The sequence below is a fragment of the Mustela nigripes genome, chromosome 4, assembly GCF_022355385.1.
Source record: "Mustela nigripes isolate SB6536 chromosome 4, MUSNIG.SB6536, whole genome shotgun sequence".
NCBI lineage: Eukaryota > Metazoa > Chordata > Mammalia > Carnivora > Mustelidae > Mustela > Mustela nigripes.
The window spans coordinates 18,254,462-18,281,726 of record NC_081560.1 but is presented as its reverse complement, the minus strand read 5'-3'; the positions used below and the strand labels follow the sequence as shown (position 1 = coordinate 18,281,726).

Sequence of the window (27,265 nt, the reverse complement as noted above, 5' to 3'; positions counted from 1 at the left end):
TCTGCCTATGCTTGCTCTCGCTCGCTCTCTCTCTGACAAATAAATTTAAAAAAAAAAAAAAAATCTTTTAAATGTCAAGAGTCCCATGGAGTTAGTGGAGACCACATGGGACAGTAAAGTTCTAGATCAGCTGGCTTTGGAGGTTGTCATGGTACTAAAGATGCAGTGATGACAAGAGCTATTCTGTTCTATACAGAGGAAATGTTCCAAAGCCACATGGGGCCCCTAACCTGGTCCACGGCCTTGGGATACACAGCCCCGGCAGAGAGAAAACCAAGAAACAAGCCAGGTGATGGAGAGCAAACTTATCAGCACTATGAGGAAAGGAATCCAGCCTAGGGATGGGGCTCAGGATATCCTTCCTATACACAAAATATGAAAGTGTATTATTTACCTTTTCTTCAAAATGATAATTCCTAGGATCATGTTGGCAATGAGAGAACCCTATAAAAAGAGAAAACAGTAAGAGAGTTTCAGTGCACCCGGGAAAGAAAATAACTGGAGATAAGTAAGAACATGGACAAGCAAAAAAAAGCCAGAAAGGAAGTGGTTAGGATGATTAATTAGTAAGGTCCACTTGTTCTTATAATGGCAACAAGTATAAAGCATACAAATTTGTTATGTAAATAACACCTTCTGAAGATAACAATGAGAATAAAAATGACCAATTCTCTAAATATTGGTCAGAGCTGAAACTAAGACTACCAGAAATAAATTATACTGTAGACTTAATTTTGTTAAATTTTTCCATCCATTTATGAGAGCTTTTGCTAAGCTTCTCCTCTCCCCCGGTTTTAATTAATGAAAGAAGGCGTGCTGGGATCATTCTCTTCTCTGGTCACTCAATCAGCAAGAGTTTGTTGAAAGTCTATTATGTGCTCCCTACTTTGAAAGTCACTTTTGTAATTATAATTAGCTCTGAAAAGACCCGTTGAGGATAGTATCTTTAATCTTCCAGAAATCTCAGAGGACACAGAAATGTTATAATTCCAATGGTCACCAATTCTGCATTCTTTTGCAATCCTAACTACATTCCCCTTGAAGTCTTTCCTGCTCTGCAGGGAGCACTCCGTTCTTATTTACTTACATACAAACTACATGCAGATCTCCCACCAAGAGTGAGAGGAAGAAAAAAACCTCTGCTGCTCTGGGAGGAACCCCATCTTCATCAAGAATTTCCCTTTATTGGGGTGCCTTGGTGGCTCAGTCAGCTAAGTGTCTGCCTTCAGCTCAGGTCATGATCTCAGGGTTCTGGGATCGAGCCCCACATCGGGCTCCCTGCTCAGCGCGGAGTCTGCTTCCCCCTCTGCTTCTGGCTGCTCCCTCCCACCCCCATGCTCTGTCTCTCACTCTCAAATAAATAAATAAAAATCTGTAAGAATTTCCCTTTATTTAGAGTACTTGGATGGCTCAGTCCGTTAAGTATCCCACTTTTGGTTGGGGCCCAGGTTTTGATCTCAGGGTCATGAGATCAAGCCCTGTCAGGCTCCACACTCAGCGAGGAGTCTCCCTGAGATTCTCCCCCTCTGCCCCTCACTGCACCCATGCATGCACACACTCTCTCTAAAGTAAGTAAATACTTTAAAATATAAGAATTTCCCTTTACTTAATGGTCTCAAAAGTCTCTTGCTTTAAAAAAATTAAAAAACCAAAACGGGGAAGTATCAATTTTATGTACTAGAAGTAAACATAATTTTATGAAAGAAACCAAAAGTGGTGAGAAATAAGTTAAATAACATTCATAGCAAGTCTGAATATAAAATCGATCAGACGAAGGAAATTAAACATGAAATCTGTTATCCAGGGAGATTTTAGCTCCTGTTATTGATCATCCAGAAAACCTCAGAGGGATGAAAGTCAACTGTCCCCTCTCAGATGAAAGCCAGCCTTTGCTCCCACATCCAGAAGATCTTTCTTAGATGCTGGACTCTACTTGTTGTAAGACCTTTCTACTTCTGTCAAGTGTTCGATCGACCCACATAGGCTTCCCAGAGGCACACACGCCCGTCAGCGGGCAGCACTTACAGATCTAAATATCATATGCAGGGGCATGGCGATGTTGAGATTCAAGGCATAGTTGTTCACCACGCTGACCGTGAAGAACATGGTCACCATCACAGCATAGTACCTGAAGTGCAGAGATCACAGCACATCATACACAATCAACTACTTCAAGAAAATCAAGTATAGAAGGAAATAGTTATGCTTAATTAGAAAAGTATTTTGTTTTAGTCCCTCTAGATTAAAAGATTATATCGCTACGATAATGTGAAGTCAGTACTAAGTACATACAAAAATACATCCAAAACCAGACTAACAAGGAAAAAGTCTGAATGATAGGCTATGTTTCAAGAAACACTATTTTAATCTTTTGAGTATACTCAAAATATTTTTCAAGCAATTTGAAACTAGGCGTCAAAAAACATTATCTAAGGGGTGTATGGGTGTTTCAGTCAGTTAAGCATCTGCCTTCAGTTCAGGTCAAAATCCTGGGATCCAGGTATCGAGCCCAGCATTAGGCTCCCTGCTCAGTGGAAGCCTGCTTCTCCTGTTCCCTCGGCCTCTCCCTCTGCTTGTGTATTTTGCACCTGCTCTAATAAATAAATAAGTCTTTTTAAAAAAACAACAAAAAAACAAAAACAAAAAATGTTGTCTGATAGACATCAATAGGTTTTTCAGTGAATGGATAATATTATCATTATCATTTCTTTGTAAGTAATGGTTAATTCTCCCAACCATTTCCTCTATATACTTGTTTCTACTGTTAATTTTCACAATTCCTTTCTAAAGAAAAGATGTGCTAAATTAAGGGTGACTTTCAATCTAGCAACTGCTGAAATTACCTCACATTCCGAACTGGTGGCCTCCAAATTAATGAGGATATTATCTGACTGTTACGGAGTTGTATTTAAAATCAGGGCCCCTGTTTTTGACAGTTTATAGGTCCTTAATAATAAAAGCAAAAACCAAAAGCCAAAATTCAGTAATCCTAATAACTTAAGGGAAGGGATAAATATAAATGAACAATTATGAATAAATAATTAAATAAATTTGGATTTGTATGCCCCATTTTTGTCTAGAAGATATTAAAATGCCATTCGTGTATATCAGATTAAACCCTATAAAACTGCTACTTTTTTGGAGGTCGAAAAGAGTTGAAAAGCAGCAATTTCCTATGATTCAATCGAAAACATTCAAAAAGAGAAAAAATATCTGAAATAAATGGCTAGAGAATGCGGGACAAAGGAAAATAAGTAGTTCCGTATCCTTCAGGAAATGGTGAAGGTCTTTGAGCACAGATCACCCCCACCTTTTTCATCTTGGCACATCAGAAGAATGAAAGCACTAAGAGTCCAGTCATCTTCCTTGACAAGAACCAACCTGATGTTGCTGGTAGATATGGACCTACAAGCCCTAAACATCAACCATGCTGGGGTGAAATTAACAGTCTATCAAGTTTCAGAAGCTTCACAATGAATGCAGGACAGAGTATTAGACACACACAAAATTACTGCTGTTCCAAAGAAAACCACAAGTCCAAAATGGTGCCACTTAAGTTACAGACCCAAGTCAGCAAACCAAGACTTAATTCCTAACTCAACTGCAGTTACAACCAATACCCGCCTCCTCCTGCCACCCCAGGAATGCAACCTTTTACCAGTCAACAAAGAATTTCCTGGTCAGTACTAGGCAATTTACTGATAGAGTGGGATATTTGTTTTAAATGGCAAGCAGAAGCCTCTAAAAGGTTCAAAATTCCAAAACAGTCTCACTAAAACAATCACTGTAAACAGCTAATGAAAATGAGCAAAGGTACCTAAAACAAGACTGTAGAACTGACATAATGGCTACTATTCCCCTCTGTCCTTTGAGTATTCACCCTAGTCAGCCTCCCATGGACTGCCTTTCACTCCAAAGAGACCAGCACACAGTTACTTGTAGAAGAAGAACAGTTGAGGCTACAGCCAATACTCTTTACTCCTTGGCTCAAGGCCAAACTAAAGTCCGTAGGTGAATAATTTCCTAAACCTAGGGAGAATCCTCAAGAGTCTGTAACTACATTACTTCCTGAGCCCAGCTGAGCAAGGAAAATAAAAATTCACATTGTCCCCACCTTTACAAATAAAGACAAGGCCCACCCCTCACCCCCACTCCTGCCCTAAGAGGAAACTGCCTTCAAAAGGATTATATGCTACCCCTTCCCATGTGAACTACCGGATAGGTAGAGGAGCGTATGGACAAAAACCTGATTGGGTGACAGGCGCATGCATGGAAGGTTAATCAGATTAAGCCTTACCAATCCCCCAATCTCCCCTATCTCAAAATTGTAAGTGTAAAAATTCTGATTTTAAGGGAACAAGAGTCCTTCTAGGAGAAGCTTGCATTCTTTCCCTGTGTCTTTAAAATGTAAATGTTCAAGATTCTACTGGTCTTCTCTAGGAAATCCTTTCCAGTCCCTCTCCTTAAAATACAAATTTTAGAGTGGTCATTCTTATCAAGAAAAACACAAGGGGGAGAGGTTATTTGGAACTTGATTTGCCAGGAGAAATTCAAATCTCAAGTGTCTTCACAAATACTAAAAGAACTTTGACCATCTAGATTGATAACCTTATTCCATATCTACCAGAAAAACAACTGAGATCTAACTTTTACAACTAGCAAATTCTGTATGTACTTCATGGCAGCAATTTAAAATAGAAAGCCATAGGGGCTCTCTGTATGTTCATGTGAGTCTATATTTATATGTTGTCGCTCTGTGGTATTTTCTACTTGCGGGTGGTATTGCTACAATTAATTTGTACAAGAGCTCTATTTAGCTGGTTTTAAGGCAACCACCTGTAAGGACTGGGCATTCTAAAACTCTCTGAAAAAAACTAACCCAAATATTTTTCAAGGTCACATGGTTTGGAAAAAATATTTGATATTTTAAGGCTGATGGCTTAATTATAAAGACAGGTCTCTGGGGTTACCAACACTAAATATAAAACTTTTATTCTACTTCAGTTTAATAGCCCCCAAATAAGTTCGTGTTGTCCGTTACAAGATCTGTCAACAAAAGTTAATAGCTTAGGATAATGGCTGACTTTGTCTAATGTTTAATACTGTTTTTATACGTCACCTAAACATAGTTATTAAGGACAAGTAAATTAGATATAAACAAGATAAAAGTTTATAAATGAACTTTTCAACAATATTACATCTAAACAGATTTCCCAATTTTTTTAGAACCTAAAAACCTTAAGGTTTTGCTGAATTAGGTTAAATGATGAATCAAGTTAAATTCATTAAATATCTAAATCATTTCTAGAAGTAGGAGGACCCTAGGCTCACCTCATACTAGAGAACTATCAAATCATCCTAAATACCCCAGAAATTGATCTGAAGACTAGCAGAACAAACTCCATAACTAAAGGCAGAGAAGGGCCACATGGAAGAAGGTAGTTAAGTGTAAATATGGTTTGGGAGAGAAAGGACTCCCGGAGCTGCTGTTGCAGAGAAGGACAAGAGACAGACTAACATACCTGAGAGCCACGAAGAAAACAAATGCCCATAGCAACTGGCTTGGAAAGTGAGAGGGGCTAAATTTTGTGAGTTCTTGTGGGGCTTAAAGCCTGGGTTCTGAAGGTCTGGGGGTTTGGTTCAGATAAAGCCCCAAGGCACTGGGGCTGCTCTTGGAGAAAAGGGAAGGCAGACAGTCCGGGACACAGAACATGGAAACAGGGATTGGGAGAGGGCTTGGGGCACGCTGTGAAGAGGTTAGTTGCTTCTCTCTGACCTGTTCCAGAGAGGCAGCTCACAGAGAGACCCCTCTGGGAACAACAAAGGAACCAGCAGAGCCATTTCCCTCCTCTACTCCTTAGATAAACATATAACCACCTCCAGGAACTAGCCCAGCACTGACACTTTCAATCTAAACTGCTTACACTGCTGGAACTACCCTCCCAGTAATGCTTGCCTCAGACCCAACAAGACAGGCCCCCTCCCCCAGAAGACCAGCTCAAACCCCTGCCCACAGCACATCTCCTGACAGGGGTTTTGCAGGGCCTCGGCCCCAGCAGCAGTAGTGAAAGGTCTCATTTCATAAGCAGACCAGAGCACAACCTATTAAATGCACCACATTCAGTCCAGACACCAAACACTGCCCATACAAGGCAAAGAAAAGCCTCTATGGCTGGCCTGAAGGATCAAGTGGCCAGGACACAATAATAGACCACATGCTGCACACATCAGAGATACTCCCTGAAGTGGCAGGGCCTGGGTAACAGGGGACACTACACTGCAGGGTACTACTGGACCTCTTCTTCATAAGGCCATTACCCTCAAGAACAGGAGATGTAGCTGATTCTCCTAATACACAGAAACACAGAGGATGCCTGGGTGGCTCAGTGGGTTAAGCCTCTGCCTTTGGCTCAGGACATGATCTCAGGGTCCTGGGATCGAGCCCTACATCAGGCTCTCTGCTCAGCAGGGAGCATGCTTTCGCCTCTATCTCTCTGCCTGCCTCTCTGCCTACTTGCGATCTCTCTGTCCCTCTGTCAAATAAATAAATAAAATCTTAAAAAAAAAAAAAAAAGAAAAAGAAAAGAAACAGGCATAGAGACTTAGACAAAATGAGAAGACAGAGGACTCTGTCCAAATGACAGGACAGGAAAAGGCCACGGAGAGAGACCTAAGTGAAACAGATAAAAGTAACAAGTTTGATAGAGAATTTAAAGTAATGATCACAAAGATACTAACTGGACTTGAGAAAAAAGTGGAAGACACGAGTGAACCCTTAACAAAGAGATAACAAATAACATAGCAGAGATAAAGGGCTCAATAAATGAAATGAGAAATATGCTTGATGCAATGAATGCAGGCTGAAAGAAGCAGAGGAATGAATTAATGACCCAGAGGATAGAGTAATGGAAAGTAATCAAGCTAAACAAAAGAGAAAAAAGAATTATGCAAAATGACAACAGACTTAGGGAACTCAGTGATTCCATCGAAAGTACTACTGTTTGCATTATAGGAGTTCTCATATGGAGAAAGAAAAGAGGGCAGAAAATTTAGTTACAGAAATAATAACTGAAAAGTTCCCTAATCTGAAGAAGTTAACAGATATCCAGATACAGGAGGCACAGAAAATCCCAACAACATCAACAAAAGGAGATCCACACCAACACATATAATAATTAAAATGGCAAAACATATAGTTATAAAGAAAAAAATTTAAAAGCGGCAAGACAAGAGAGGACAGTTACATAAAAGGGAAACCCCAAAAAGTTATCAGGGGATTTTTCAGCAGAAACATTATGAGCCAGAAAGAAGTGAATAATATATTCAAAGTGCTGAATGGGATAAATCTGCAGTCAAGAATACTCTATCCAGCAAGGCTATCACTCAGAATAGAAAAGGAGATAGAGTTTCTCAGATGAACAAAAACTAAAGGAGTTGTGACCACTCAATCAGCCCTGGAAGAAATATTAATGGGGACTCTGAGTGGAAAGGAAAAACCAAAAGTAACAATATGAAGGTAGGAAACACAAAAACAGAAAAAACTAATATTTTTGTAAAATAGCAATCAAGGAACTCAGAGAATAAAAGGATGTAAATATATGACACCCTATACCTAAAATGTGGGGAGGAGAGGACTAAAGAGTAAGTTCAAATTTAAACAACCATCCACTTAATATAGACTATTATATGCAAAAAATGTTATATATATATGAACTTAATGGTAACCACAAATCAAAATCCACTAATACACAAAGAAAAAAGAGAAAAAAATTCACATGATCACTAAAGAAAACCAGCAAACCATGAAAGAAAGACAAAGGATCAGAGAAAATCTTCAGAAACAACCAGAAAACAAGTTATAAAATGGCAATAAATACATATCAATAATTACTTTGAATTTAAATGGCCTAAACACTCAAAAGATATCAGGTGATAAAATGGGTTAAAAAAAAAAATAGACTCATCTACATGTTGCCAACAAGAGACTCACTTTAGACCTAAAGACATCCACAGACTGAAATGAATGGATGGAGAAACATTTATGCAAATGGATATTGAAAGTACTTAATATCGGACAAACTAAACTTTAAAACAAAGACAGTAAAAAAAATTAGAAAATTTAAAAAAAAAAAATTAGAAAAAAAATTAGAAAATTAGGCTGTAATAAGAGACAAAAACACAAAATAATAATAATATTAGAGCCAATCCAACAAGACATAAAAACTGTAAATATTTATGCACCCAACACGGGATCACCCAAATACATAAAACAGTTGATAGCAAATATAAAGGAACTAATTGATAATAATACAGTAATAGTAGGGGACTTTAACACCCCACTTACATCAATAGACAGATCATCTAAACAGTAAATCAATAAGGAAACAATTGCTTTCAATGACATACTGGAACACATGGATTTAACATATGTATCCAGAACATTCCAACCTAAAACAGCAGAATACATATTCTTTTCAAGTGCACATGGAACATTCTCCAGAACAGATCACATATTAGGCCAAAAAACAAGCCTAAACAAATTTAAAAAGACTGAAGTCATATCATGCATCTTTTCTGACCACAGTGCTATGATACTGGAAGTCAACTATGAGAAAAAAATAAAATCCGTACAGATCACAAATACATGGGGGTTAAAATACCATGCTACTGAACAATGGATGGGTCAGTCAGGAAATAAGAGAAGAAATTAAAAGGTGCCTAGGTGGCTCAGTTGGTAAGCGTCTGTCTTCAGCTCAAGTCATGATCTCGGAGTCCTGGGATCGAGTCCCTTGTCAAGCACCCTGCTCAGCTGGGAGTCTGCTTCTCCCTCTCTCCCTGCTCATGCTCTCTCTCTTGCACTGTCTTTCTCTCTCAAATAAATAAAATCTTTTTTAAAAAAGATTAGAAATTTAAAAGTACACAAAAACAAATGAAAGTGAAAACAATGGTTTAAAACCTTCAGTACGTAACAAAAGTTCGAAGAGGGAAGTTTATAGCAATACAAGCCTACCTCAAGAAGCAAGAAAAATCTCAAATAAACAACCTTACTTTACACCTAAAGAAGCTGGAAATGGAACACATGAAGCCTAAAGCCAGCAGGAGGAGGTAAATAATAAGGATTAGAGCACAAATAAATGATACAGAATCTAAAAAGACAATAGTCTTTTTGGAGTTCAATTGATGAAACCAGGAGGTGGTTCTTTGAAACAATAAAACTGATAAATCTCTAGCCAGACTTACCAAAAAGAGAAAGGAACCAAATACATAAAATTACAAATAAGAGAGGAAAAACAACCACCAACACCACAGAATTACAATATAAGAGAATATTATGAAAAACTACACACCAACAAACTGGGCAATCTAGAAGAAATGGATAAATTCCTAGAAACCTATAAATTACAAAAACTGAAACAGGAAGAAACAGAAAAACTTGAACAGACCAGTACTAGCAAAGAAGTTGAATCAGTAATTTAAAAAACTCCCAACAAACAAAATCCAGAACCAGATGGCTTCACAGAATTCTGATAAACATTTGAAGAGGAGTTAATACCTATTATTCTCAAACTATTCCAAAAAACAAAAAAGGAAGGGAAAGTTCCAAATGCATTCTATGAGGCCAGCATTACCCTGATACCAAAACCAGGTAAAGATTCCACAAAAAACAAACTATAGGCCAGTATCTCTAATGAACACAGATGCAAAAATCCCCAACAAACTACTAGCAGACCGAATGCAACAATAAATTAAAAACGTCATTTACTAGGATTAAGTACGATTTATTCATGGGTTGCAAGGGTAATTCAGTATTTGCAAATGAATCAATGTGATACATCACATCAAAAAGAAAGTATGAGAACCATATGATTATTTCAATGGATGCAGAAAAAGCACTTGACAAAGTACAACATCCATTCATGACAAAAAAACCTTCAACAAAGTTTAGAGGTAACATAGCTCAACATAATAAAGATCATATATGAAAAACCCACAACTAACATGATCCTTAATTGAGAAAATCAGAGCTTTTCCCGTAAGATCAGGAACAAGACAAGAATGTCTACTCTCAACACTTTTATTCAACATAGTATTAGAAGTCCTAGCCATAGGAATCAGACGAGAAAAGGAAATAAAGGCATCCTAACTGGTAAGGAAGAAGTAAAACTCTCATTATTTGCAGATTACATGATACTACGTATAGAAAACCCTAAAGACCACCACACCTTAAAGACTACCCATAAAGACGACCCACAAAAACTACCCTAAAGTCTACCAAAAATTGCTAGAACACATGAATTCCCTAAAGTTGCAGGATACAAAATCAGTCTACAGAAATCTCTGCATTTCTACATACCAATAATGAAGCAGCAACAGAAAGAGAAATTAAGAAAACAATTATATTTACAACTGTAATAAAAGCAGTAAGACACTTAGGAAAAAACCTAAACGAATAGGTGAAAAACCTGTACTCTGAAAACTAGAAAACACTAATGAAAGAAACTTGAAGACAACACAAAGAAATAGAAAGACATTCCATGCTCGTGGATTTGGAAAAACAATATAAATATTGTTAAAACATCTATACCACCCAAAGCAACATATACATTCAATGCAATCCCTATCAAAATACCATGAACATTTTTCACAAAGCTAGAACAATCCTGAAATTTTTATGGAAACTCAGAAGACCCCAAATAGCCAAGACAATCCTGGGGAGGGAAAAAAAAAAAGCTGGAGGCCTCACAATTCCAGACTTTAAGTTTTATTACAAAGCTGTAGTAATCTAAAACAGTATGGTAGTGGCACAAAAAGAGACACACAGATCAATGGGACAGAATAGAAAACCCAGAAATAAACCCACAATAATATGATCAATTAATCTTTGACAAAGGAAGAAAGACACCCAATGGGAAAAAGACAGTGTCTTCAACAAATAGTGTTGGGAAAACTGGACAGCAACATGCGAAAGAATCAAACGGACTTTTTTCTTTTAAGATTTTATTTATTTATTTGACAGAAAGAGACATAGCGAGAGAGGGAACACAAGCGGGGGAGTGGAAGGGGGAGAAGCAGGTTTCCCGACAAGCAGGGAGCCCAATGTGGGGCTTGATCCCAGGACCCTGAGATCATAACCTGAGCCAAAGGCAAATGCTTAAAGACTTGAGCGACTCAGGTGCCTCGATCATGTTCTTAAACCATGCACAAAAATTAAAAATGGATTAAGTACCTAATGTGACATATAAAACCATAAAAATCCTAAAAGAGCACAAACAGTAACTTCTTTGACACTGCTTATAGCAACTTTTTTTTAGACAGGTTCCCTGAGGTAAGGGAAACAAAAGCAAAAATAAACTATGGGAACAATATAAAAATAAAAAGCTTCTGCACACAGAAGCAAACAATCAACGAAACTAAAAGGCGGCCTACAGAATGAGAAAAGATATCAGTAAACGACATACCTGATGAAGGGTTAGTCCGCCAATGCATAAAGAACTTAAAAAACTCAACACCCAAAAAACAAATAATTCAATTAAAAAATGGGCAGGACATGAACATCTTTCCAAGGAAGACATACAAACGGCCAAGAGACAAGGAAAACATGCTCAACATCACTGATCATAGGGAAATGTGAATCAAAACTACATGAGACACCACCTCACACGTCAGGACGGCTAAAACCAACAACACAAGAAACAACAGGTGTTGGCGAGGATGTAGGGAAAAAGGAACCCTCTGGCACTGCTGGGGAACGCAAACTGGTGCAGCCACTGTGAAAAATAGTCTGGAGGGGCCTCAAAAAGTTAAAAATAGAATTACCCAATGATCCAGTAAGCACATTACTGGGGATTTACCCAACGAATACACAAAAACTAGATCAAAGAAACAAATGCACGCCGGATGATTAAAGCAGCATTATTTGCAACAGCCGAGATATGGAAGCAGCCCAGGTGCCCACCGACTGAGGAACGGATGAAGAAGCTGTGATGTGTGTATAGATACAGATCAGATACTAGGACATTATTCAGCCATAAAAATGAATGACATCCTGCCGTTTGCAAGGACATGGATGGAGCTAGAGAGCGTCATGCTAAGTGAAGTGAGTCAGAGAAAGAAATACCATATGATCTCACTCGTATACGGAACGAACTTAAGAAACAAAATAAATGAGCCAAGGAAAGAGAGAAAGAAAGAAACAAACCAAGAAACTGACTCTTCACTATAGAGAACACACTGATGGTTACCAGAGGGGAGGTGGGTGGGAGATGGGGTAGGTGACAGGGATTAAGTAAGTGCCCTTGTCACGATGAGCACAGGACATGTCTGAGTGCTGAATCACTATATTGTACATGTAAAACTAGTATAACGCTTTATTTAACTAACTGGAAGTAAAATAAAAACTTGAAAAAAAAAAAATCTAGATCAGGGCGCCTGAGTGGCTCAGTCGTTAAGCTTCTGTCTTCAGTTCTGGTCATAATCTCAGGGTCCTGGGACTGAAACCCCGCATAGCATCTGGCTCCTTTACTCAGTAAGGAGTCTGCCTCTCCCCCTCCCTCTGCCTCTGCCTGCTGCTCCCCCGCTTGTGCACTTGCTCTCAAATAAATAAAATCTTTAAAAATCTTTAAATGGGACGCCTGGGTGGCTCAGTTGGTTAAGCAGCTGCCTTCGGCTCAGGTCATGATCCCAGCGTCCTGGGATCGAGTCCCACATCGGGCTCCTTGCTCTGCAGGGAGCCTGCTTCTCCTTCTGACTCTGCCTTCCACTCTGTCTGCCTGTGCTCGATCTCGCTCGCTTTCTCTCTGACAAATAAATAAATAAAATCTTAAAAAAAAAAAAAAATTTAAATAAGCGCTTAATAAAAAAATAATAAAACCTTTAAATAAAATCTTTTAAAAAAATAAAATAAAAATAAAATCTAGATCATTTCCCAAAAAGACAAAATACTAAAACATTAATTACTAAAACTAAGTTGATCAACTTTTGGCTTATTATAGAGCAACTAAAAGATATTTGGATATGTTAATATTCATTGGCAAATTTAAAAAGGCATATGCTTTTAAAATTTTTGAAATGTATTCATAAAATTCAAATTCAAAAAAAATGCTGGTAAAACCCACGGCTCATAATTGCTTACTTCTTTGTTTTCACTGGAAATTAAGGTTTCTTAGGGTTAAGAACTCTGATACATGTAATTAAAACTACTAAAAATAATGACAATATCTGTGTATGGCAGGAAAGTAGGATGTGTTTTCAGGAGAAAAAGGTGTGAGAAATGGAAATAATGTGGCCAGGGTCTGGGGGCTCACGGACACCTGGCTCTGGGGTTCCGAAACAGACCAGGTTTGGCTACTGGCCACTCACAAAATTCAAAGGCAGAGATGGAGTGGTGGTGAAACAAGGAATTTGGGGCACCTGGGTGGCTCAGTGGGTTAAGCCTCTGCCTTCGGCTCAGGTCATGATCTCAGGGTCCTGGGATCGAGCCCCAAATCGGGCTCTCTCCTCGGTGGAGAGCCTGCTTCCCCCTCTCTCTGCCTGCCTCTCTGCCTCTCTCTCCTCTGTCAAATAAATAAATAAAATCTTTAAAAAAAAAAAGAAGAAAGAAACAGGAATTTATTTCACAGAGGCCAACACTGGAAGACAGGGGCCTAGCACCTGAGAGACTGTCTCCAAGGCACCAAAAATACTTCCAGGATAACATGTAAGAAATGCGGAGCAAAGGTGGGTGGATATGCACAGGTGAGCAGTGAAAGTCAAATTAACCACTGTCTTGAAGTGAATCATGGGAGGGAGGAGCTCGCTGGCTCAGGGCCGACCCTACTGCTTGAGGGGTTAGTGTTAGTTCCCCTCCTGGGATGCTTTATCCAAGGGGTCTTCAGTCTGAGCCAAGAGACAAGCTGGAAAGAAGCCAACTAGAAAGTCTGAGGTCAAAATAGAGGCAGCCAAAATCCTCTTTCAATACATTTTTTGTGAAGGGGAGAAAAAGTAATTTTGTCCTAAAATGAGGCTGGTTGTTTAAAGGGAAGAAACAAAGGACAAAATTGAAATATAGGGGGACAAGTTGGAGGAGGTTTGTGGAAAAAAAATCTTCTCAAACAGGAACTTTCATGTGCGGGCAACCTAAATTAAACAAATTTAAAAAAACAAATTTGTTTTTAAAAAAGGGTTTTTCGGACGCCTGGGTGGCTCAGTCGGTTAAGCCACTGTCTTCAGCTCAGGTCATGATCCCAGGGTCCTGGGATAGAGTCCCCCACTGGGCTCCTTGCTCGGCAGGGAGCCTGCTTCTCTCTCTGCCTCTGCCTGCCAATGCAGGCGTGTGCGCACTCTCTCGCGGACAAATAAATAAATAAAATCTATAAAAAAGGGTTTTAAAATCAAAAGCAAACGGGTGCAAAATTAGATTTTGGTTTTTCTCTCTGTTAAAAGGACAAAGTTTTCTTGGGCTTTTGGTCATTTGGGTAAGACTAAAAACCTCTTCACCTTTTAAGTATTAGATTTTGTAGTCATCTGTGATCCTATTTAAAGTAGGCAAGGGCTTTAAAATCTTTTTTTTTTAAATATTTTTGACTGGGCCATTTGGGTGGCTCGGTAGGTTACACGGCTGCCTTGGGCTCAGGCCCTGCTCCGCGGGAGCCTGCTTCTCCCTCTCCCTCCGCCCTTCCCTCTGCTCACGCTCGCTCTCGTGCACGCTCTCTCTAAAATAAATACACAAAATCTTTAAAAAAAAAATATGTTTCACTGACTTCCTAAAACCAAATTCTAAGTGAAGCCTTTTTTTTTCCCCTAAGTCTTTTTGACCTAAAATATTCCAAAGGACTTGGTAAATGAATCAGGCTTATTTGATATGTAAATTACATGGGAAGCACTGTCAAAATAAAGTAACGCTAAGCCTTTATCCTGTATTTGTAAGACTGTGGCTCATGTGGATAAAGTCCACTCTACTTCTGCAAAAATAGTCCCTCCCTGCCAGACTTGTGTCATCCTAATGTCCTTGTAACATGGCAACCTCTGAAATGTAGACAACGTTTTATTTCAGGACAGAAAAAAAAAAATCTAACTGTGCCCCTAACTTTTCACAGACAAAATAAGACATCTCATTGGTTGAGTCCCCTACATTTACATTGTTGAGTTGGAAAGGGCCTACCAGGGGCACTTGGGTGGCTCAGCCATTGAGTCAAGTTGAACTCTTGATTTGGGCTCAGGTCATGATCTCAGGATCTGAGATCGATGAGTCCCACATGAGGCTCCATACTCAGTGGGGAATCTGCTTGAGATTCTATCCCTCTTCCTCTGCCCACTACCCTAAAATAAATAAATAGATAGATAGATAGATAGATAGATAAATACATAATTTTTTAAGGGCCCACTGGAAAACATTCATGATTCTGAATTCACTCCTTTTCACATGTTCCTATTTCCCTGATTAGAGATAAATGTAAATGAGGCTAGGATCAAGAACTGTTTCTTGAGGCGCCTGGGTGGCTCAGTTGGTTGGGCAGCTGCCTTCAGCTCAGGTCATGATCCCAGGGTGCTGGGATGGAGCCCCGCATCGGGCTCCCTGCTCAGCAGAGAGCCTGCTTCTCCCTCTCCCTCTGCCTGCCCTTCTGCCTACTTATGCTCTCTATCTCCCTGTCAAAAAAATAATAAAAATCTTAAAAAAAAAAAAAAAAAAAAGAACTGCTTCTTAATTCTTAAAATTGCTGCAAAACCTGTTAAAGCAATAGCAGCCCAACAAATATCCTTAAAGTCTCTTGATAACAGAAGAGCTCTTCACTCTCTATTGGCTGATGAAGGTGGTGTCTGAACTAAGCCAAGTTTACCTGTGTGACCCCTAAAACTCAGGTAAGGTCACAGAACAAGTCGCTTGGCTTAAGAAGGTGACTCCTTCTACAGGGTCTTTCTTTGGCTTATTTGATTTTGATTAGCTTGAATCTGGGGGACCATGGCTCTAATGTACACTCCAAATATTGGGATTTATCCCATTTACGTAATGATAATAAACCTCCTTTTTGAAAGCTTGAGATACATGCAACAATGCATCAAGCAAATGCTCTCCCTAAGACAGGAACATTTACAGAACAGAGAAAATAACCCACTTAAGAGGAGTGTGAATCTGAGGCTGTGACCTACAAATACCAGAGGTTAAGCAAAAAGGTCATGATCTATGGATACCAGACAAAGGAACGACAAAAACTTCGAAAACTTCCGAGCAGTAAGGGAGAGTGGTGCTAAGACCAAAAATGTTTATCACATCTCTCAGTTAAGCTGAGAGTCTGATCAAAAGGGGGTAACTGCTCAAAAGAAAACCACAGGCCCAAAATGGTGCCACTAAGTTTAAGGACCCAAGTCAGTAAACCAAGACTTAACTCCTTACCCAAGTGCAATTTCAACCAATTCCCCCCTCCCTGGAATGTCATCTTTATCCAGTCAACATAGAACTCCTTGGTCAATACTAGGGAATTTTTTGATAAGCACCCCCACCCCCTTCGCGGCTTCTGCTCTCCTTTTAAGGCAACCTTGCCTAAACAATGCATATTTGGCTAATAAATTCCTTCCTGCTTTTTTTAATGCCCTCTACCTTTAAAAGTCTTTCCTTTCTTTAGCTCAATAGAGCTCCCCTCTTCTTGCTAGATGGGATACTGATTCATGAATCATTTAATGAAACCATTAGATCTTCAAATTTACTCAGCTGAATTTTTTTTTTTTAACACCGAGAACAGCTATTTCACAGATTCTAAAATATTACTGGTGACTTCACAAGGTTTCTTGCCAAATTTTCTTAGTCTTCTCTTGAAACAATGCCATCTGGAGACAGAGTTCATCCAGGTCTTTTAGGATAATGAATTCCAACTATTCCACCTTGCTGGCTACGCAGCATGGCCTAGAAATTGCTTCTGGGAATGAATGACATCCCCATGATGTCAAGGTTTTGCCTGCAGCTTCACAGATAGAAACTAAAACAGCCAGTTCTACAGGACACACATGGAGGTATGATTGTTAGGGCAAGATCCCGGGGAGCCTGAAAGGGCAGGTTAGGGAGCTGGGTTTCCCTCAGAACCTACTCGTGACCCCTGAGTGCCTGTGAGGGGGGGTGTCACAAGACAATAGTAGCAAGTCGAAATACAGGTACGGAGGGGTGGGAAGCAAGAGGCCAGCCAGTTAGGGCACCATTATAAAAGTTAATGGTGAGAATGAATGCATTCCTGAACTGTGCTAGTGGCAGCCTCAATGGAAAGACATAATGGCGCGGGGTGGGGGTGGGGGAGAGGGTCAGAGGAATTAAACATGTGGGGGATCCTTGTCTCACCACACTGTCTTGGTGACCACAGTTTTGTAATACAGCTTGAAATCTGGAATTGTGATGCCTCCAGTTTCGTTTCTCTTTTTCCAGATTGCTTGGTCTATTAGGGACACAAAGATCAATGGGACAGAAAAGAGAACCCAGAAAGGGACCCACAACTGTATGATCAACTAATATTCAACAAAGCAGGAAAAAATATTCAGTGGGGAAAAAGTCTCTTCAACAAATGGTGCTGGGGAAACTGGACAGTGACGTGCAGAAGAATGAACCTGGACCATTTCCTTACACCATACACAAAAATAAATTCAAAGTGGATGAAAGACCTAAATGTGAGACAGAAAGCCATCAAAATCTAGAGGAGAACATAGGCAATAAACCTCTCTGACCTTGGCCACAGCAACTTCTTACTAGACACGTCACCAGAGGCAAGGGAAACAAAAGCAAAAATGAACTACTGGGACTTCATCAGGATAAAAAGCTTCTGCACAAGGGGCGCGTGGGTGGCTCAATCATTAGGTGTCTGCCTTCAGCTCAGGTCATGATCCCAGGGGCCTGGGATTGAGCCCCATATCAGGTTCCCTGCTCAATGGGGAGTCTGCCTTTTCCTCTCCTATCCTCCTGTTTGTATTCTGTCTCTCCCTGTGTTTCTCTCTGTCAAATAAATAAAATCTTAAAAAAACAAAACAAAAAAAAACTTCTGCACAGCAAAGGAAACATTCAACAAAACTAAAAGGCAGCCTAGAAGATATCTCCAAGTGACATATCTGATAAAGGCTTAGTATCCCAAATCTATAAAGAACTTATCAAACTCAATGTACAAAAAAACCCCAAACAACCCAGTTAAGAAATGGGCAGAAAAATAGACACTTTTCTTAAGAATACATCCAGATGCCAACAGACACATAAGGAGATGCTCAACATCATTATCGAGGAAATACCAATCAAAACCATGATGAGATACCACCTCACACCTGTCAGAATGGCTAAAATTAACAACGCAAGAAAGAACAGGTGTTGGATATGGAGAAAGGGAAGCCTCTTGCACTGTTGGTGGAACTGCAAACTGGTGTAGTTACTCTGGAGAACAATACTAAGGCTCCTCAAAAACTTAAACATAGAAATACCCTACTATCCAGCAATTGTACTAAAGGTATTTACCCAAAGGATAAAAAAATACAGATGTGAAGGGGTAAATGCACCCCGATGTTTAGAGTAGCATTATCAACAAGAGCCAAATTACGGAGAGAGCACAAATGTCCATGAACTTATGAATGAATAAAGAAGATGTGGCATATATATATATGTACAAGGGACTTGGCCATTAGTTAGAATGAAATCTTAGCATGTGCAACCACGTGGACAGAGCTAGTGTATTATACTAAGTGAAATAAATCAGCTAAAGAAATATAAATACCATTCGATCTCACTTATATATGGAATTTAAGAAACAAAACAGATGAACATATAGGAAGGGGGAAAAAAAGAGAGAGGGAAACAAACCACAGGAGACTCTTAACAACAGAGAGCAAACTGAGGGGTGATGGAGGGAGGTGGGTAGGGGATGGATAGATGGGTCGGGGATGGATAGATGGGTCATGGGCATTGAGGAGGGCACTTGTGATGAGTGCTGGGTGTTTCATATAAGTGATGACTCATTAAATCCACTCCAATATTGCACCATATGTTAACTAACTGAAGTTTCAATAAAAATTTGAAAATAGGATAAAATAAAACAATAGAAAGATTTAAAAAAAAAAATTGTGGGGGTGTCTACCATGATGTAAATGCTGGTCTAGGGAATGAAGGTTTTATGTAGATACTAAAGCCAATGAAAAAAACCACCTACTCAGAATACTTAGCAACACGTTGGGAAATTTAAAAGCGCAATATTAATAACAAAATTCAACCACATTTTCTATAGCAGGCTATTCGGGAATGTTGCAAAAGAACAACCACCACGAGCCTTGACCTGCCCTTGGATACACTGACATCGGAAAATCCCTATCAACAGGATTACATGACCTGATCTTACTACACTCTTGCAAGGGGATGCATTATACTTTTATTTCCAGTCCGTCTGGGCAAGAATACTGAATTTTCAATACACTGTTGATTAGAACTGTCTTGTTTTCTCTTTGGCCCCCTGAGTACAGTTATGCAAATCTGGACTAATGCGTGGAGGTCTGGAATCAACAATTTTGCCTTGGCTTGCCACTCACTTCGTTTTAATTGGGAGGAAATGCCCACAACGTAAAATCAACCATGTGAAAGTGAACAGTTAGGTGGCACTTAGCGTATCACGAGGCTGTACAAGCACCACTTCTGGTTATTCCCCAAACCCATTCATTTTTAAAAAGGACCAATAATACCACTCTTAATGTATTGGCTAACTTTACCAACATGAGGCTAGCATACATAACTATTAAAAAACATTGTGGTCACAACACACTAAACCTTTAACCAATCATATATTATACACATACACACATTATTGTTTCCATCGTAATTATTTTGTGTTGTGGTGGGCATTTTATTAGAAAAACAGGCTCCCTGGAATGTCACAACATTTTAAATTCAGAAAATGAATTATCATTATTCTCCTAAAAACTTTGACACAGATCTTACAAGAGGATATCTCATACTCCTCCTTCTACCTAGTTACCAGAAAAGTCCTGAACTTCTTCAAAACAAAACAAAACAAAACAAAACAAAAATAACAAAGGCTAAAAGAGACTTCAATGTGCCATACCTTATTGGGATAGCTGGCCGCTTCCTTCCCAAATCCGCTTCAAAGAGGAAGCCTTCCACAGCAATAAATAAAAATTGTGCAAATGTCACAATGTTCCCGCATCCTGGGTGCTTCCTGCGTAGTAAAACAAAAAGCTGAGGTAAAGGGCACTAAGACTTGTTATATTAATAGTTCAAAATAACAGGGAGGACCGATTTCTCTTACCCACTGTCCTTTATCTCTGATTTCACATCCCATGGATCACACACGTCTAACAATAGAGCGCACAGAGAAGAAATGTCAAGCGTATTTTACTCTTCCCTAGCTGTATGAGGCCATGAGGAAGAACTCTGATAACTCTCATTCTCAGAACTACAATACAACTTTTCCAGTAAGCAGTGGGTGATTGGTCGTATGTCCTTGGGATACTCACTTCACCTAAAGTGAATCCTGGTCACTTCAGCAGCAAAGCCCCAACACAGAAATGTGCTCTGGTCTCCTGGGATGTTTACACAGCCTCCTGACCAGGAACCACCAAGACTACTGGCAAGAGAAGACATGCACCCATTGCTGGTGACTAGGACATCGTCTCAGAGAAGGTCACCCTGGGGGCAACGACTGGTTCTTGGGCTGGGGAGTTTCATTCTCTTTTTTGAAGTATCAAGCACGGGTATACACATGGCCCATGAACCAGGACAGAATGTATCTGTGGAGGGGTGATTAGGAAAAAAGTGTCTACAGCTAAAGGGTCTTCGGCAGGGGTAAGGAGAGATAAGAAGCAAGAACGAGGAGAAAAGGCTGAAGAACCCTGCGATCATCGACTGACCCCAGCCCTGAACACAGGTACACTAGGTATTCCACAAACGGTAGAATTTAATCGAACCTCTTCAGTGATCCACGGAAGGGTTGAGCAATCTTCCACAGTGACTGCTGGGCACACATTTAAGAGGCAGAAAGAGTCCTTCTGACCTCCGTCTTGAAACACTGGGAAAACTGGTTACTTAAAATGTTCGTGGTTTGGAGTCTGCCCCTATCAGGTTCTGCTCAGTCACTGGAAGAAGTACCATTTGTCGTTGTTTCCCTGAAACTTTCAGACTTCTCAGTCTTCATATTTTCTCATCTTGCTCAAGGACATTTATTAACCAGAGGCTAGTGATTAGAGGGATGATTATTGTATTATAAATGTACTATTACACTTAATACACTGCTAATTATTAAAAAAACAACCCATTCTCTACTAGTGGTATTATTAATAAATAGCAATGTCAAGTATACAAGTTCTGAAATATACCCAACGGGGGAAAAGTAGGTTAACTATAAACATAAGCCACTCTTGTGCAGAGCTAGGCTTACCACGTGCAATGCAACTGTTGCTACTCCTTACGCTCTAGTGGCTACAAAGGTGTTCTTGAAAACTACCATTTTGCAGCCGACATTTCTTTTAGTATTTATGTTCAAGGGAAAAACACTGCAAGAAGCCATAAACAATCACATAAAACACTGACCTCATTCAAAGAGCTAATCAAAACCATTAGCCTAATGATGAGTGACAGGAGAAGGTACGTTAGCTCTAGCCAGTTCCTGGCACAGTGCTTTTCAACTCCGGCCAGGCTGCTCTTTAGAAACCCACAAGTCAGAGGAGTCCTCCCAGCGCCCAGATCTGCTCAGACTAGTGGGGATAAGGCCCTAGACCCTGTACTTTTCAAAGGTCTCTGCTTGCTTCTAGGTGCAGCCAGACCTGAGAACCACTGGTGTAGGTCTGGGAGAAGTGCCAGAAGATGTGTGTGGGAGTGTGTGTGCAAACCTACGTAAGATGTGCCAGTGATTCCCATATGCTGTCACAGGGCTGAGAACCACCCGAGATGGTTAAAATTACACCATGACAGGCAGGATCCAGTTCTCTAGAGTGGAAGTTCATTACCCTATCTAAGTCTTGCTTCCTTATCTTGAAAATGCAGAACAGTATTAGTGCCTATCTCACTGGTTTATTATAGAGTAAATAAGCCCGTCCCTGAAAAGCACTTCAAGTGTGCCACAGAAGGGAAAAAGGCAAAGACTAGAACATTAGGACCTTGTGTACTGAAAGGTCTTCAATTAAAGCACAGTAACCCTTTTAAAGACATTCGTCTTGACAAATTTTTCTCAGCTATAAAAGTGTAAGTGATAAATTTTTAATTCTGTAGCGATGATCCCAGGAGAAAATGTAAAGTGCCAACACAAGACTTAGCCCAAATGGGGTTTATCAAGCTTCCTGCTTCCCACCCATTTTTTCTTTACCAAAGGATTAGGCCAATTCAATTAAAGAACCTATCACAGGTAAAGTTAGGTGCTGGCAAGCTCCCAGTGTGAAGGAGACCTGAACCCTTAGGGAGGTGACAAAGTAATGAGTGAGGCAGACAGGAGACTATGAAACAGTAAGAATCCAGTGCCACACGGGGAAGGTAAGACGACCAGCGGTGTCCCATTCATCTTAATGCCTCGCTCTCTGAGCACAGTATCTGGCTTTCACTCTAGCAGCTGAACAAATGTGAGGCTTCCTCTCTGTAAGTCAATATGACCTAAAATATTGTAGGAAAGATAAAAAGAAGTCATTTATTTCTAAAAATGATTCACTTTACAAGTGTATTCCTCACAGGATTTTTTAAAAAGCATAATAATTTTTAATTTTATCTTTATTTTACAGAGGTTATTTTTATGCCTATTTCATTGCTAAAGACACTGAGGGCCACATGGTACTGACTCAGGGAAGTCTCCCAGAGCACAGTGCAAATAAGTGAGGTTTGCAGACTCCCTTGTATTACTGTTTACAGTTCAGTGGTTTTTACTATATTTAGAGTTCTGCAGCTATTACCATTTTAGGGTACTTCCCAAAGACATTTCATACATGTTAGGGTCCCTCTCCGTTGCTCCCTCCCCCATCCCTTGACAACCCTATCCTATTTTGTCTCTATTTCCATAGGATTTTAAAATATCCCTAATGCACTCGCATAATTAAATTTTTTACAAAATCAACTTAGCTTTTGGGGGAACACTGTTGTATGTCTACCGATAGAACTATTTGTTTTAACTTGAACAACTGATTTTAAACCTTCAATGTAAAAACTTGGATCCTCTTCCCTAAATCACTTGTTTTCTTGAACTTTACTCCTTACAAATTATAATCACCAACTGCAGTATCTCTCACTTGGAATTCTCTTTAGCAAACATTCAAATTTTTACTTCAAAGACAAGCAACTTTGAGTTTTTTAATTTTCTTCTTCCAGATTTAGGAAACTTCCTTACTTGAGTCAACATGATACACTTAATTGTAAAATAAAATAGGGAAAAAAAAGCTTCAGGTTGTTTTCCTGAGGTAGGACACTCACCACCTTGGTGAGTTAGTTGATGTGTGTGCAAACTGTTTCCAAACTCTCTCCGGAGGGAAGTCAAGGCATCCATTCGTGACTTCACGTCTGTTCTGTACAGTGTGTGCTGCTTTTTATTTTATTACAGGTTCCAATTATAGATATAAAAATCAAAAAGAAGAAACCTAGGTTTGTTTTCCAATTTGGGGAAAACGGAGAAAAATGTTTCCTTCTCCCTACAAGTCACTCTAGCATTTCCATTTCTACTAGTGTTCTGCTTGGCACAGTATTAGGGCACATGACGGTCCCAAGGAAGCCATATAAGAAGCAAGTTCCTGCTCTATAAAAATTTATGAGCTTTCCACTGTGATGTCCCAAGATAAAGTAAAAAATTATGAGGAGGCCAAAACTACAAAGGACCTTAAAGACCATCTGGTCCAACCTGCTTTTATTTTATTGGTCTATTACAGAGTAAGTTGTGAGCTGCCCCAGCAAACCAGGAAAAGGCTGCTCTTCGGTCTGGTGTATACCACTCACTAAGTTAATAACTGTGCCCCTCACCACTTTATGAAAACCTACTGCTCTATGCAAAAAGTCAGATTTACAAAAAAGACAAACGAGGAAGATCTATGTATAAATTTTCAAAGCGTTCTAAATAGAAGCTCCTCTAAGTCACAAAAACATTCCATAAAGTTAGATTTATCCACAACTTTTCAGGAGTAGCTTATAATACAACGTTTACCCGCACCGAAACCGAAGTTGTCAGAGACAAGAGGAAGTCAGTGTGGGGCACCTGGGTCCTGCGATCAAGCGCTGTGTCCGACTCCCTGCTCAGCGCAACCCTCTTCTCCCTCACCACCCCTCCCTCGCTCTCGCTATCTCTATCAAATAAATAAATAAATACTCTTTAAAAAAAAAAAAAAAAAAGGAAGTCAGTGTGCTTCAGGCGCTTTGCATGTGCATTTCATTAAACTCTTCAAAACCCTGTGAAGCTGGTAGAGCCTTTCCCAGTTCAAAGAACAGACTCAGGAGATCAAGTAATTCACACTTAGTAATGAGGGCCCTCAGGTGATCGCATATCATGATGCCATATAGCCTTTGGCAGGATTTAATTTAATGGCACATTCAACACAAGTTTTTATTATATTTATATATATTTATAATACAGTATATTATTCTCTCATTATTCCATGGCTGGCCTGATTTTTTTTCACTTTTTTAGTATTTTTAAATCTATTTCCCAAATGACCTTCCTTGGACGTATACCAGACTGACAAGTGGGTACATTTTTTCTTTTTTTAATTTTTAAACCTCTCTCCAACTATGCCCAAAATAAGTGACAGATCTTTATCAACACTTTCTGCATAAGATTTCAAGCTCTGCAACAGCAAAAATTAACCCAAACCTTAAATAGATTGCTTTAGAATGACTAATCAATGGTATCATGGAAACAAAATAAATACATTTCGAGCTCACCTCCAGGTGAGGCACTGACCAAAATTCCGTGGGCTGCTTAAGTTCAAAAACAACAGGGAGATTGCAAAAGGTACTAGAGTAGAATACAGGTATCTTGCATTCTAGTTTGGGCTCTGCTACCTACAAGTAGTAGAAGACCGTCTGACTTCTTGAGCCCTGTTTCATTTTCAGCAAAAGAGATAGTAACTCCTGACCTGTTTGGTTCACAAGATTGTTCTGATGGTCAGTGGAGATGTGTAGATTCAGATATATGGCCCTAGAGAACACCACACATTGTTTATTCTTCAGACAGAAAAGGGAACCCAACGCGGCTAAGGAGAAGGAGGACCGAACCAAGACTTGAGATTTTTGGTCCTGGACCTTTCCTAGTCCACCTGTCGTGTCTTCTGTAACAACAGCTCCTATCCACTGAACTTTGCACGTTGCTCAACATTATTTTAGAGCCACCTCAATAAAGCTAACCTAGTTTCCCTTTGGGAAAAAAGTGCCATAATCATTCTTAATTTATAAAGTTACGCCTCCAAATGCACGCTTCTCGATCTAAAGACTGAGATATCTTAAAAGCTGGAATTCCTCCCTCTGGTCAAGGGGGCCGGTCTTCTGAGTAAGTAAGGCTCCACCGGACTACATCACCGGGAGGTCTGTTTGGGTCAAGCACTCAGAACCATCTCGAAGGCCGAGAAAACACATGCCTGGGGTGGGGGACGGCGGCGGGGGCGGGGGGGGGGGAGTTAGTTAGTGAAACTTTCTTGGCTGCAAGTGCAAAATCAGACTGCGTTAGAAGCCGTAGGGCTTTGCCCCGGTCCGACGTGTGGCATTAACAGGATCGCGGAAAGCGCTGAAGGAGCCCTGGGTTCTGCCACGAGCTCCCCGCCGACCTTGGACCGGTCACGAGAGAAAAGCTCTGCAGGCTGCAATCCCGCCGCGTGGGGAAAGCGGGTGAGGACAGCAGGACCCCCGGCGCTCCCCTCCGAGGGATGCAACCTGGAGGGCGGGAGAGCGGGCGGCTCGCGGGGCCACGGAGCAACCGTCTCCGCCGGGTCCCAGGCCGTCCCGGCGCGGCCCCGCGCGCTGCGAGCAGGGGTGCGGCCCGCGGAGGTCACTCACCGGGCCAGGAGCTCTAGGAAGATCACATTACTGCAGCAGCCTGCGAACACCAGGCCCACCGCGAAGGCCGGGCGCATGGCCGGAGCGCGGAACGGAGGGCGAGCGCGGAGGCGCGGCGCCCGCTTACACCGCCTCCCCAAGAAGCCGGGCCGCTGCGTCCGCCGCGGCACAGATCATTCCCTCCGTGCCGCAGCGCTGCTCTCCTTCGGCAGCGCCGCCGCCGGCTCCCCTTCCCCCGCGGCCTCCACCAACGCAGCCGGCCGAGGATCTGTAGTTCGCAGTCAGCCTGGGCCCCATTCATCCGAGGGGGCGTCCCGGACAGAGCCAGACTACACATCCCAGGATGCTGCGCGCCGTCACGTCAGGCTCTGTGGCCTCCCTCCTCGAGGTTCTTCCGCCAGAGAAGACCGCGGGCCGAGGTGCCCGTCATGCCTCGCGCGGAAAGCGGCCGCTGGGCTTGCTGGGAAATGAAGTTCCGATGCTGTCAATGTGGTTTCCTGGGAGGGCGCCGAAGGCTCAGAAAGGAACTCGTCCATCGCGGTAACAGCAAACTCGTAGCGGACGGCACTAGAACTACAGACCCGTGATGGATTGTCGGCGGTGTTAGCATCTGAAGCAACTGCCCTGAATTGAGTGAAAGTAGAAATCCCTGTGAACTCGCCTGTCCACCTCTTGAAAAGATCATTAGATGCTGGGATAGAATCTTGGCTCAGTCCCTAATCAGCTCCGCTATGTCAGTCAACTTCTATGAGCCCGAGTCTCATCCTTGGTAGAGATGAAAACAGTAATGCCTATCTTACCAGGTTCTGTGGATCTTGTTTAAACGCAAGTTATGGGGCGCCTGAATGGGCTCAGTTGGTTAAGCAATTGCGTTCGGCTCAGGTCATGATCCCGGAGTCCCGGGATTGAGTCCCACATCAGGCTCCCTGCTCAGCACTCCCTGCTTCTCCCCTGACCTCTCTCTCTCTCTCATTCTCTCTCTCAAATAAATAAATAATAATAATAATAAAATAAATGCAAGTTATGATTCACTAGAACTGGGCTGTGTCCTGAGATTAGGCATTTCTGGCATGTTCTCAGGTGTCTCTGATGCTACTGGCCCGTGGACCACACTTGGAAGAGCAGATGCCTGTAAAGCAGATGACTCTAGAGACCTCTCTATCCCACCTCTCTGACTGGCCAAGGCACTTTGTGTCAGCTAACCTGTCCTTAGTCTCTTCCTCCCTCATAGCCTACGATCCTGCTCAAACTTACCTTAGTTTTACTTCTGGACACCCAGTATCTTCAAAGAGCAATCTAAATTCATAGTCTTTG

The 27,265-nt window shown here is 40.9% G+C and overlaps 1 protein-coding gene across 1 annotated transcript in view; it reads right to left on the bottom strand.

Annotated features, from left to right (window-relative positions):
- The window catches only part of SLC35B4 (solute carrier family 35 member B4), a 41,805-nt gene extending 14,899 nt beyond the window's left edge, over positions 1-26,906 (bottom strand). Inside the window, exons 1-4 of the mRNA XM_059396385.1 lie at positions 25,952-26,906; positions 20,046-20,159; positions 2,026-2,128; positions 395-444 (exon numbers count right to left, since the gene is read on the bottom strand). Coding sequence (XP_059252368.1) covers positions 395-444; positions 2,026-2,128; positions 20,046-20,159; positions 25,952-26,028 — 344 coding nt within the window. The 5' untranslated portion in view covers positions 26,029-26,906. The remainder of the gene's footprint in view (positions 1-394; positions 445-2,025; positions 2,129-20,045; positions 20,160-25,951) is intronic.
- Positions 26,907-27,265: the final 359 nt, after the last annotated feature.